At 35.6% G+C, this 13,489-nt stretch overlaps 2 protein-coding genes across 2 annotated transcripts in view; one reads left to right on the plus strand and one right to left on the minus strand.

Annotated features, from left to right (window-relative positions):
* LRRC17 (leucine rich repeat containing 17) overlaps positions 1 to 3,701 on the minus strand; it is a 49,325-nt gene extending 45,624 nt beyond the window's left edge. Inside the window, exon 1 of the mRNA XM_074194001.1 lies at positions 3,478 to 3,701. The gene's annotated coding sequence lies outside the window, so the exon portion shown is untranslated. The remainder of the gene's footprint in view (positions 1 to 3,477) is intronic.
* FBXL13 (F-box and leucine rich repeat protein 13) overlaps positions 1 to 13,489 on the plus strand; it is a 265,142-nt gene that overhangs the window by 127,158 nt on the left and 124,495 nt on the right. The window contains exon 8 of the mRNA XM_074195296.1: positions 3,408 to 3,537. Coding sequence (XP_074051397.1) covers positions 3,408 to 3,537 — 130 coding nt within the window. The remainder of the gene's footprint in view (positions 1 to 3,407; positions 3,538 to 13,489) is intronic.

Below are 13,489 nucleotides of genomic sequence, written 5' to 3' on the forward strand. Positions count from 1 at the left end.
AATTAATCTACCTTGAACACTGTTTTCATCACATCAGTTTCCCATGAAGAATCTACTCTTACTCACTACCACCTGAGTGATTAGTTCAGTCTAGTATTTAGGACCCGTCATAAACTCCACAAAGCCTATCCAACCTTATCATATACTATTTTCTTATATAAATCCTCCACTGAGTTCATCAGAGTACTTTTCTTATTGTCACCCACACATCTTTTACAGCTTGTTCTGCCCTGCTCTCACCTGGAGTATCTGCCTGTTTGCATTGCACTCATTCCATCCAAATCCTACATACCTTAAATCCCATTAAGCTTTTACTTATCTCAATGACACTTATTTTAGCTTGTGTATTCTACATTTGCTAGTTGTTTTTTTTGTATCAGTTTCTGTCTTAGCAGGTATATGATTAATTCCCCATTGACAAGGAGTTTTTGGGGTGGCTAGGTGGCGTAGTGGATAGAGCACTTGGCCTTGAAGCCAGGAGGACCTGAGTTCAAATTCAACCTCAGACACTTAATAATTACCTAGCCATGAAGCCTTGGGCAAGCCACTTAACTCCATTGCCTTGAAAAATCTAAAACCAAAACAAAAACAAGGAGTTTTCTATCTATTTCATTTCCTTCATGATAAAAGTAGTGAATGAATAATAGATGATTTGATTTGACTATTACAAAGAGCAGATTGGCTGTGAGAGGCCTAACTACTGCCTATATTTTTCTTAGATGTTTCATTTTGTGAATTACATTAGAAACTGAGTCTGATCACAGATAAGTAAAACTTCATTTAAAAATGTAATTCCAACGGGCAGCTAGGTGGCGTAGTGGATAAAGCACCAGCCCTAGAGTCAGGAGTACCTGGGTTCAAATCTGGTCTCGGACACTCAATAATTACCTAGTTGTGTGGCCTTGGGCAAGCCACTTAACCCCGTTTGCCTTGCAAAAACCTAAAAAAAAAAATGTAATTCCACATTCCTTACAGTAGTAGCTGCCTTGTATGCTAAGAATCCTTAAATCTTACTTCAAGATGCCCATCAAAGTTTCCAAAAGAATGATAACATTTTGTATATGATAGAAGCAAAAAATTAATAATATTAAAATGAGAGGCTAAAAATTCCAAAAGAAAGTAGGTAAGTGGGAAAAGAAATATAAAGTATAAATATAAACAAAACAAGTCAGAAATAAGATTATATGAATGGTCTCAGCATTTAAAGCTGAGTTATCAGATCTTGCTTAGCTGGGGACATATTTCTGTGCCAAAATTCAGAATGAAACATAGCAGTGGTACTTAAAATTTGCCAAGTGAGATTTCACTGTCAACTGATATTTTTTCCACCATAAGGAACTATAAACTTCCAACAATCATTTCCTCTGGAAATATATAAAAGAGACAAATGTTCAAGAGGACTGAAACACTGTGGTTTTCAATACTTATGGTTTTCCATTATGAAGATAAGCTATTGATAGTCTTATTAGGCTGGTAATTATTCAGTCTATGGAAGTGCAACCTTTTAACCATATTAGATTTCCATCTTGGAAAAGGTAGATTTGACTCATAATATGGAAACAAAGAAATAGTGTTGGGCAAAATACTGAAGTGTTCCTTGGCTATCTATCCCCTTACTGTCTTTGTAAAAGCCCTATATTATTTCCTTGGAATTTGATTTGCTTAATATTTCCTGTTGTTGGATATCCTTCTGTAGGTTTAACTAGTCTGAAAATCTGAGTATAGGTGGAAGAAAATTGTATTATCCCAGCTCACTTTCAGGATTAGAGAAGATGAAGTGATTTTTATCAACAGCTTTGAGCAGGGAGAGTGGCTTGGATTGTTTCTGCTAATACTATCTCATCTCCTTAGTGAGCTGTTGATCTGAGTCAGAACAATATTAAAGTTACTAAAATGTTTCATCATATGTTTTGAATACAAGCTGCAGGCAGAGAGAAAAATCATGTTTTGTCCAAAAAATTTAGCATGAGTGGAGAAATCTGTGTCACATAGACATGTGTGTTTCAAATTATAGGAAATAAAATGATTAAATACGTATGTGTTTTATCTTTTTCTTGAATATGAAATTAAGTCTTCTGGATTTTTTTTACAACCATTTCCCCCAGCCTCCTTTTTTTTTGTTCTTTAATTTTGCTCTGCAGTGTTGTCAATTACAAACTCATGTTATTAGTTTCCATAACAATGACTTATTTCTCTTCCTTAAAAGTTGTCAGTAGTGGGAGTTCTTGCACTTTTTTGAAATGTTTTGGGCTGGCTTGGAAAAATTGCCAAAAGACTGTCCTGAAACTGAAAGCTCAAAGAGCACTGTAGTATAGACACATTCTAATTACATTTCATCTCTTTGGAAGCCTTCATTTTGGTCATTGTGGCATGGCTATAACTTCTCTGTTTCAATTTTCAGAATTCATAGTATATGATGTATTTTCTTATTTTTATCATATCCACTTTAGATCATTTTCAGTATACTATTTTAAGCTCATTTAATCATAATACATTAGCATTTTTCTAAGTTTGGTGCTGAAAACGGTTGATAGTTACTATAAAAGGTAAACATTCATTTAAAATAGATTTTTTTTCACTTTAAAGCTAACTTTTAAGATTCCTTTTTAATAACTACTTACGGCTTGGAAAGAGCCATGGAAACTGATCCAGTAGATCTGGTTCTAGTTCCATTTCTGCCACCAGTTAGATGAGTCACCTTGAGAAGTCTTCTATGGTCCCTATGGTCCTCAGTTTTCCCAAATGTGAAAGGAGGAAATTGTTCTAAATGTCTCCCACCTCCAACACCACTATGATTCTGGATTCATTTTTTAATTGTTTTTTACCAATATACTTTTTAAGTCAAATGAGTCTTTGTAATTGCAGTCTAATGCAATGGTAGTTTATCAACTGAAATTTTAAAGAATATTTGTTTTTTGCACACTTATTTTTCTTTGAATACCTTATTGGAATGCTAATTTTGATTTCCCACAGATAAAAACTAGAATAAGACAAGAGAACACATCTTGCAATTTTGTTTTTAAAAATATTCTAGTTTTCCAAAAATATGCATACATACTCATTAGACTTTTTAAAATTAGTTCTCTTAATTTAATTCTCTTAATTTAGTCTCCTTTGAGAGATTTTGATCTGTTACTAACTCTAACCCCAGTGACAAATAGTTCTGAAATTTTACTGCTATTCTTAGTTTCTTTAGCATGGAAAGACGTCTTCTCTAGATCTACCTAATCCCTGCCCAAATGAAATTGCTTAACATCCCAAAAGAGGATGTCCAGTTAACAATCATACTGACTCAGTCACAGTATGCTAAGAAAAATGCAAGCAAACAGCTTAAATATAATTTCTGTAACGAACCATAGTGACCATTCCCTCCTCTTGTCTATTCTTTCTCTGGTTTTTCTTTTCAGATCTTTCCCCAACTTACAGAAACTTAGTTTGGCTTATTGCAGAAATTTCACAGAGAAAGGTTTACTGTACCTGAGTTTAAATAAAGGATGCCACAAGATCACCGATTTGGACCTTTCAGGTTGTACTCAGGTTTGTCTTTTACTTCTTTTTTTCATGCGGTGGGGAAGGGGATCCTTTGGAGAACTGTCTGCATCCAGTCTTCATGTTAAAATAACGCAGGGCAAGTACTGCAGCAGACTTTTCAGAGGTTTTGAATTACACAGCCACAGCTGCTTAGATTTTCCTCAGGAATACTACTATAGGCTTTTGGCTCCTTTCCATTTAAGTATCACATTTACAAACTTATTGGATGAAAAGAATGACTAATTTTGGGGGAGTGCAATTTGAATTCCAAAACATGAGTTTTGAAAACAGTTTCATGCAAAGTTTTATATGCAAAAAAATTAAAAGCTCTGTGAAAGAACTTGCATGATTTCCTGAAAAGTCAAATAACTCACACATGTGTTCTCTGAGACTAAATAATATGGAAAGTTATAAATGCAATGCAACGGTATTCTTCAAGGAGAAAGTAAATGTCACCAAAAAATCCATTGTAAATTTGGAGTTTGCACATCACATATAAAGAAATTGAACTTCATGCTAGAACTTGAGTTCTTTAAAAAAAAAAGTAGAATGTTAGCTCCTTGAGACCAGGGATGGTTATCAGTTTTTTGATTTTTCTTTTTGTTTTTTCTATTTCTATTAGTGGGTCTTGTAAACTGACATGCATTTAGTAGATATTTACGAAATGATTGTGAAATTGGAAAAGGAAATTTTAAAATTGTGTATATGGAAGCCACTGGAAAGGACAAACAGGAATCATCTAAATGGTGACTATGAATGCAAAAGACTGTCAAGTTAGGCAATATAGTTTTGTTGTTTGGTTGTTTTTCAGTCTTGTTTGACTCTTCATGACTCCCTTTGGGGGTTTTCTTTACAAAAATACTGGAATGGTTTGCTGTTTCTTTCTCCAGCTCATTTTACAGATGAGGAAACTAAGGAAAACAGGGGTAAATGACTTGCCCAGGGTCACACAGTAAGTGTCTGAAGCTGGATTTGAATTTAGGAACATGAGTCTTCCTGACTCCAGACCCAGCTCTATCCACTACACCACCTAACTGTCCTCAGATACTAGACATATAATTATCAATAAATAAGACCTCTTCTCCCTTTGGGGTAAATTTTGCCCTGTATCTTTGAGAAGTATTTCATTCATTTGTTTATCCTTATCTTAGCTAACAAAGTGTTCTTCAACTTGTATATCCTTCCTCTAGGTGGAGAGTAACAAAGTTGCCCTTTGCCAAAGATATTTGGTATTTGGTACCAAGATAACCATTTGGGAATAGATAAATAAATGGGGAACTCTCCCTGGGGCAAATACCTGCAGAAAAGCCTAGTTCTTCCTTCAGAATCTTTGTTATTAGTAAATATAGTCTAACCATCCCAGACCCAGTTTTAATTTGTTCTCCCTACCAATATTTACTTACTCCTAGGAATCTGATATGGGTCATAGTATTTCCTGAGAGAGCCACTAGATCTATTTTGGAATTGTGTCATGTTAGAAATCTATTAATTTATATATGAATTGTGTCATATAAGAAATTTGTACATTTATATAGGCAATTAAAATTTGGAAGGTATTATACATTCAAGATGTATTTTGGGATACAATGCCATTATAACAAAAACAGTTCAATAAAATCTTGCATAATAGAAAAATTTTCAAACCTCCATTCAGTGGTTGTAAATTTCAACCAACATTCAGTCCGAGTTCCATTATGAATTAAAATAATAGCTAGGAGTTTTCTATGATAGGATTTGACATGTTTTATTAGTTTAAAAAAGAATACTATCAAATCACTACAACTCAACAGCTTTAGAGGAAAGTTTAAGGCATGAAAACTTGTTCCTTTTGTATCTTCTAACCTAAACATGGGTTTTTTTTGTTTTTTGTTTTTTTGCTGTTTAGTACAGGGCTAATAAGGTCATGAGTTCAATCAGTATGTGCGTAAGTAAGATTTGCTCTGGCAAATGATTTCATTTTGTAGCCAGGTCAGCCAGTTCTTGCTGGTCACAAAGGGAACTGGCTTAAATAGTGAACAGGAATCAACAATATGTTTTGTAATGTGCTGAATAATGCAGGATCATAGAATCCTAGCATCTTGGTGTTGAGCCATTCAAGGCCTCCTAGTCCTATGGACACTTGTTCAGAAATTCCTTTTATGATATCTCTGACAAGTGGTCATTCAAACTCTGAAGACTTCCAGCCATGGGGAACTCACAATTTCTTGAGGCAGCTAACCTCATTTTCAGTCCAACTGTCCAATTGTTAGAAAGTTTTTCTTCATAAATCAGTCACTCTGCAGCTTCTACCCATCTCTTCTAGTTCTGCCATAAGAAGAATAAAGTCCATGTCTCCTCCACATGACAAACAGCCATCAGGTCCCCTTGAGATCTTTGCTAAACATTCCCAGTTCTTTTCACCTTTGAACTTTTATATTTCCTCCTCATGCTGGTCCCCCTCCTCTGAATATGCTCTAACTTGCAAAATTCTTTGGGAAATATGTCACCCACATCCAAACATAATACTGCTTATGTAATCAAATCAGGGCAGATAATAGAGTATAATCAACCTTGCTGTTAACAGAATAAATGTAATCAAGCAACTAAATGAAGCAAGAATAGAGCTATTAACACATTCAGTAAATACTGGGGACATTTGAACAGTTAATATTTGACTTAAAATAAATGAAATTGAACTGCTCATGGACAAGAATCTTTTAAAAATTATCTTTCTTAAGCTATTGTTTGGTTGTTTAATAGATGCAGATAAGTATAAATCACATGTCTAGTATTATCATTCAGTCAAGAGCATGCACACACAGCTTACAGACAAATGGTAGGTTTTTAAAATATGTATAAAATTGAAGCTTGCTCAGCTTAGTGGGACTTGCTATATTCTGTTGGCATAATCTTTGGGATCTCAGGGTCAGGAAACTCACTTCCTTGCCACTATGAGATGCTAGAGCAGGGTCTGTAGAAGCTTTTACTTAGTTTTGACCTATTTCTACTTGGATTTATAATTTTATAAAGTCAATAAATGATTATATATATATATAATATGAAAAAATTCTTTTTTATCTTTCCTGTATCTTTCAAATTTCAAATAAATCTTTGATTTATCTTAGGCACATTTAAATGACTTATAAGAATGAACAAAATGTTGGAATCAGTGATTTACCAATTGTTAAGGTTCTCAAAATCTTTCATTTTATTTTTTTATTAAAAATTTGAATCTTAGTAAATAAAACCTTTTTTGCATTTTATAATTGTGATATCTAACACAAGAAAGTAAGGCTCAAAAATATTGTCATACCTGTCAGAGGCATAAGATTTTAAGTAGACTTGAGAATAAAAATATTAATAAAAAGTACATCTAATAAAATTGCATGTTGTTCTGTCCTACTCTGGATAAAATTTCAGTAAATTCACTTTTTTTAGATATAGATGGATATACAATTTCACTGATTGTGATATTCAGAGAATTAAAGAATTTTAGAGGGAAGGGTTGTAATTTGTCACCTCATCCAATACATAAAACAAAAAATAATCTTTAGTACAATATACCTGGCCAGCCTTTTGCTTAAAAAATTACCTTACCTTTCTTTGCTCCAAGATGTCCAGTGAGAGGTAATATGCCACATTCTACAGAAGTCTGTTCCACTTGTATATAGTTTGGACTATGAAAAATTTTTTCCTGACATTTGCTCCCTTGTAATTTTTACCCTTTGTTCTTGTCTCTGCCCTTTTGTATCCAAACAGAACAAGGTTAGTCCCTTTTTTACATAATAATCCCTCTGTATTCTTGAAAACAGCTATTGGGTTACCTGTAAATTAGGAATTCTCAACTCTTATTATGATCTGGACCCTTTCGGTAATTTGGTGAAAATTGTGGATCTTTTCTTAGAATATTTTTAAATAGGACTAGAAAGGAATCCATTTATACCGAAATGCAGTTATCATTTTCTTTAACAGTCCATAGACCCCAGGTTAATAACCCCTGTCCTTGAGCCTTCCTTAGCCAGTTTCTCCTGGAAGTTATTTCCTTAATTGCAGCTTGAGATCACCTCATTTTTTTTGGCCACCATATCACATTGTTGACTCACATCCTTGCAAACCACAGGAACCTTAAGTTCATATAAGGTTCTTCATCTTTTGGGTTGCCCCCCTCTGGCTACTCTCCAGCTTATAAGCATCTTTTCCAAAATGTGTGATGCCCATAACTGAACACAATACTCTAAATGTGACCTGATTGAGGCAGAGTTCACTGGGAATTTATCCCTTTCCTTTTCCTGGAAGTTATTCCCTTAATTGCAGCTTGAGATCACATCAGTTTTTTTGGCCACCATATCACATTGTTGACTCACATTATCCTTGCAAACCACAAAAATATCTAGACCTTTTCTAGATGAACTGCTGTCCAGCCTTGCCTCCCTATTCTTGTATTTATGAAGTTAATTTTTTGAATTCTAGGTGTGGGACTTGATCCCTATTAAATTTCATCTCAATAAATGAAACCCAATTTTCTTCTTCTTGGATTCTGTTTTTGAAATCCAGAATGTTAGTTTATCCATCCCTTCTAACTTTTTGTCATCTGCAAAGTTGTTAAGCAAATTATATCATTATTCACGGTATTGGCAAATATGTGAAACAACAGAAGACTTAAGTGTATATCTCTAAGTGACTCTATTGATGTTCTTCTGGAATAACATGGAACCAATAACAACTGTTTGTATTTGACTATTCAACTCATTCCAAATCTATCTAATAGAACTATATCACCCCATCTTTTCCAAAAGATTAGCATAAAATAATTAATTAAATTCTTTGCTAAAAAAAGAAAAATAACTAGGTAAGCTATGATTGTAGCAATATCTTGATCTCTAGCATTCTAATCAAAAAACAAACTAAGTTTAAAGCATGACTTGTTTTTGATTTTCATGAAGCCATGTAAGTCCTCATGCTAGTTATATTCATATTCTAACTGTTCACTTTGTTTTTGTTTATATATTCTAGATTTTCTCCAGGTATCAGTGTCATAATCATTATCTCATAATTTGTTGGCTTTATTCTCTTGCTCTTTTTAACAGGAATACCACGTGCCCTTTTCTAGTTCTGCAGTTCTTTTCCTGTTGTCCAAGATTTTTAAGATGCTGCTGAAAGTGCTTCAGTCATTAACTTCTTTTAGTAGTAAGAGATAGGTCAAGGTTATTTAAATTCAATTCATTTGAGTGCTATTTTAACTGGTAGAGATCAGTTTTTCTAATTTCAAATCTAATGTCTTCCCCACTATACCATGTAATTCCTCTCATCTTTATACTTTTTGGTACAATTTGAAATCTATTGTGGTGTTTTCTCTAGCTATTTCTCAAATGGCTTACCTAGAAAACTAAATCTAATATTGTTCCCAAGATAGTAACCAACATTAGAGGGAATATGGTACAGTGAAAATAATACTTTCTTGGGAATCAAGAGGACCAAGGCTCAAATTATGTTCTAATATGTATACCTGTGTGAGCATAGGCTTCCCTGGACTTCAGTTTCTTGATTTGTAATGAGAGATGGGCTATATAATTTCTGAGGTCCTTTCTCATTCCAGATTTATGATTTTTTATATATTAAGATATTCTATTTTCATTTTTTGGTGATGCTCTTTACTGTTCAATATTCCAAAAATCTTTGAGCTTTCTTTTTGAAGAAAAAATAAAAATGAGTCTCTCAATTCCATAAAGCTTTGTTCTCTTTTATTCTTGATCTTGAATCACTTTTTTCCAAAAATATTTTTTGCCATATTATCCTTTGCCTTCGTTTGCCCCAGGGTCCAACCTGGCCTTAAAATCACCAGACATCAAGGTATAGATTAGCTTGGTTGATTGTTGTCCTTCATTTTCAAAGAAGATCAAAATGCCATCACTATGTTTGAGATAAACTACAGTGTGTCTGATTGTGACTGATCAGACCAATACAAGCTTGGAATGCTCTACCACAAGTTGGGCACAAATAGTCTATGTAAACATCTGGGGTAGGTACTCTAATGAATGTCACATTTCTTTTGAGCTGCTACAATTCACCCTGCCTTATAAAGTGCAGCACCCTCACTGATGAGGGCACGCCATGCTGGGTGGTCCTGTGCCAGTGTCTCTCATGCTGTCCAATTCTAAAGTTCTTCAATGAGACCTTCAGTATATCTGGATATTGCTTCTTCTGACCCCTTTGTGAGCTCTTTCCCTGTGTGAGTTCTCCATAAAATAGTTTTTTGAGCAGGCTTGCATCTGGCATTATAAACATGTTTAGTCCATTGTAGTTGTACTCTCTGTAATAATATTGGAATGCTAGGTAGTTTAGCTCAAGAAAGGACCTCAGTGTCTGGTACCTTCTCCTACTAGGTGATCTTCAGACTCTTCCTAGGACAATTTAAATGGAAGAGATTCAGTTTCCTGACATGGCACTAGTAGACTGGGTTTCACAGGCATACAATAATGAGGTCAGCATAATGGTTCTATAGACCTTCAGTGTGGTAGTCAATCTTATCTCTTCTCTCCCACATATTCTTTGGAGCCTCCCAAATACTGAGCTAGCTCTGACAATGCATGTGTCAATCTCATTGTCAATGTGTGCCTACTTGGAAAGGACACTGCCAAGGTAAGTGAACTTGTCCACGGTACTTGAACACTTCTCCATTTGCTGTAATTGACAGTTCCACATATGGCTGGTGTGGTGTTGGCTGATGGAGCATCTGTATTTTCTTGGTGTTAATTGTTAGACCAAAATGAGCACAAGCAGCAGAGAGTCAATCCATGCTTTGCTGCATTTCAGCTTAAGAGGCTGTGTTGAGTGCACAGACATCTGCAAACAGAAGAGCATGCACCAACACTCCTTTGGTCTTGGCCTGTAGCCTTTTCAAGTTGAAGAATTTGCCATCAGTGTGGTAGCTGACCTTGAGACCTCATTCAGCCTCAGGGAAGATGTTTGATAAGAAGATTGAAAACATCATAGGAGCAAGGACACATCCTTGTTTCACTCCATTGGTGACTGGGAAATCTCGAGAGCATCATCCACTATCTAGGACCTGGGCATGTACAATACTGATGAACTTCTCCAGGTAATCAAATTTTGACATAGGTTTCCAAACCTATGTTTCCTCATGACCTTGGTCAGATCTACAAATATTGTATACAGACTTCTGTTTCTGGCATTTTTCCTGGAGCTGTTGAGCAGAAAATACCCTATCAATTGTTCCTCAACTCTTTCTAAAGCCTCACTGGCTCTCAGGGAGGTGACCACCTTCCAGTGAAGAATTAGCCTATTGATAATGACTCTGGCAAGAATCTTACTAGCAATGACTAAAAGAGAAATACTCCTGTGATTGTCACAGGACAATCTATTCCCTTTACCTTTACAGAGATAGATAATGGAAGCATTCTAGAATTCTTGGGGGATAACTTCTTCATGCCATATAACTTGGAAAATTTCAGTCAGCTTTTGGAAGTGCATGGATCCCCACCTTGCAGATCTCAGCTGGAATAGAATCAGCACCAGCTACTTTGCCAGGAGCCTAATGACTTTCACAACTTCTTCTTCAGTTGGAAATTCAGTTTGGACTGATAGACTTCAAATTGAGGTAAATGGTCAATGACTTCTGCATTGATTGATAATGGTTTGTTAAGAACACTGAAGTGTTTAGCGCATCTATCTAGGTTCATGTCACTTTTACTAATTAATGTGGATCCATCAGCACTGAGTAGTTGAGATGCAACATCTGTTTTTGGCTCATAAATAGCCTTCAGGGCATCATAAAAACATTTTAGTTTGTTCCTGTCTGCATAAAATTAAATTTCATCTGCCTTATTACTGAGCCAAGAGTCCTGCATCTCTCTAAGCTTCGCTTGTACTTTATTTTTAGTGGAACTAAATGCTGCCTTATTAGAAATGGATGAACCCTGGTAAACCCTGTGGAGTCCTCGTTTTTCATTTAGCAGCTTCTGAATTTTCCCATCATTTTTATCAAACCAGTCTTGGTGTTTGTGAGTGTTCTGGCTCAGATGAGCAAATGCAGTGCCCACTCTTTTTCTGCTCTACTGTTGCCAACTGTATGTTGGCTCGGTTTTCCCTCCAAGTTAGCAACAAACTGTTCCTGCTCAGAGAGACCTCTAATCTCTTGACAATAATTCTTCTAGTATTCATTTTGCCTTGGGGCCACCACTTTGGTTGAATGTGAATATTTAGATTAGAGAGGATGAATCTGTGATCAGTCCAGCACTCTGCACCACACATTGCCTTTACAGTCACACAGTCTAATAGATGCCAGTGTTTGCTATGAAGTTGCATCCAGGAAGTTTTATTGTGTTTAGATAAATGGAAGATCTTTTGTGAGAAAGTCATGAGATGCACAAGTCTTCATTAGTAGGTGACCATTGCTGTTTCTAATGCTATTCCTCCTAAGGTCTCCCTGCCATATCTGTAATCTGAGCCTATTTTAGCATTAAAATCACCCAGAATTATAAGCCTATCTTCTTTTGGTGTACTGATGATAAGGGTCTCCAGGTCTCCATAAAATTTTTCATCCCAACTCATGCTTGTGAACTGTCTAGGAAAGATAGCAATTGTTAGCATTCTCTGCCCTCTTTTCCAATACTCTTCCTCCATTTCTATGAAAGCTGAAGCGAATCATCCAAGATGAATTCCATTTTGCATTTTTATGCCTTTTATTGGTTGTCCCTGACAAAAATTCATCACCCAGTGACCAGATAATTTCTGATGAATTTCTATTTATTGTGTTAGATTGAGCCCCCAAAAGCAAAGTCCAGTTGGCTTACACTTTCTAGCTGAGTGGGAGTTGCCAGGGTTGCTGTTGAACCCAAAGAGCAAGACGGAGACCAGAGTTTGATAAGTGTGGAGATCTTTATTTCCGGGGACTACCTAGGGATGGAATACCCAAATCAGACAGTACCCGAGTGCTCAGGGGATAGGGATTTTAATAGCATTGGGGGGGGGGGAATACTGAGAGCAGGCAGGATACAGAAGCAAAGATCATCTTATCATATGCAAATATGGGGTTCCGTATAGACAGAAAGGATCTTTGTTTGAACATATTTCCTGAGATGGGGGGAATAATATATTCATGAGCTTCCCACAGGTTCGAGGAATTTACTATCTTATTGTTCCAGCCACACCTGGGGAAGGGGGAGGCAGTCCTGTAATTTAACAGATACAGCAAGATAATTAGGCTGATGAGGGTGCTTTGTGATTCCTCAAACAATTTTATGTTATATCCTGGATTCCCAGGTCAAGTACTTGAGTCTTATTATTTTCAGACCCAAAAGCACCTGGCCAAATTTGTATTTCTAAGGAATTCCTCAGGGCCCAGAAGGATGTCGGGGGACCCTTTCTATACAGGAATTTCACAAACATTGATATTGTACTTCATTACCACATGCAAAAAATGTATTTAAGACTTTTTTGTAAATTAATACTAATGGAAGAAGAGTAACCTTAAAGTGTATTTAGAAAAAAATGTTAATCAATTATTTGAATGAAGACTGAAAAAATAAAAATAATGGATCACAAAGTACCAAGAAGCAGTTATGCTCATTGGTAAGAATACTGGTTTTTGGAGCCAGAGAATTTTGGTCCTTATCTTGACTGTCACTTCTAGTTACATGACTTTGAGTAAGTTTCTTATCCTCTCTAAACCTGTAAAATGGAAGGGAGGAACTAAGTAGACTTTTAAGATCCCTTCCTACTATAAATAAAGAGAGTTAATATAATTCTACATATTCTGAAAGTATTTTTGCATTTTGTTTGTGTTGGGAAAACACATTGCTTACTTTTTATAGTACATTAGGGTTAGATGCTCTTATTACTCCCTTATTTAGCTTCATACAAGTAGGAAACATCTCAGTCCAAATTCAAACACAGATCTTTCTGATTGTGGGTCTGTGCTCTATCCATTTTGCCATGTACAAGAGATGTAACAAATTAG

This window comes from Macrotis lagotis, chromosome 7 (genome assembly GCF_037893015.1).
Source record: "Macrotis lagotis isolate mMagLag1 chromosome 7, bilby.v1.9.chrom.fasta, whole genome shotgun sequence".
NCBI classification, from domain to species: Eukaryota; Metazoa; Chordata; class Mammalia; order Peramelemorphia; family Peramelidae; genus Macrotis; species Macrotis lagotis.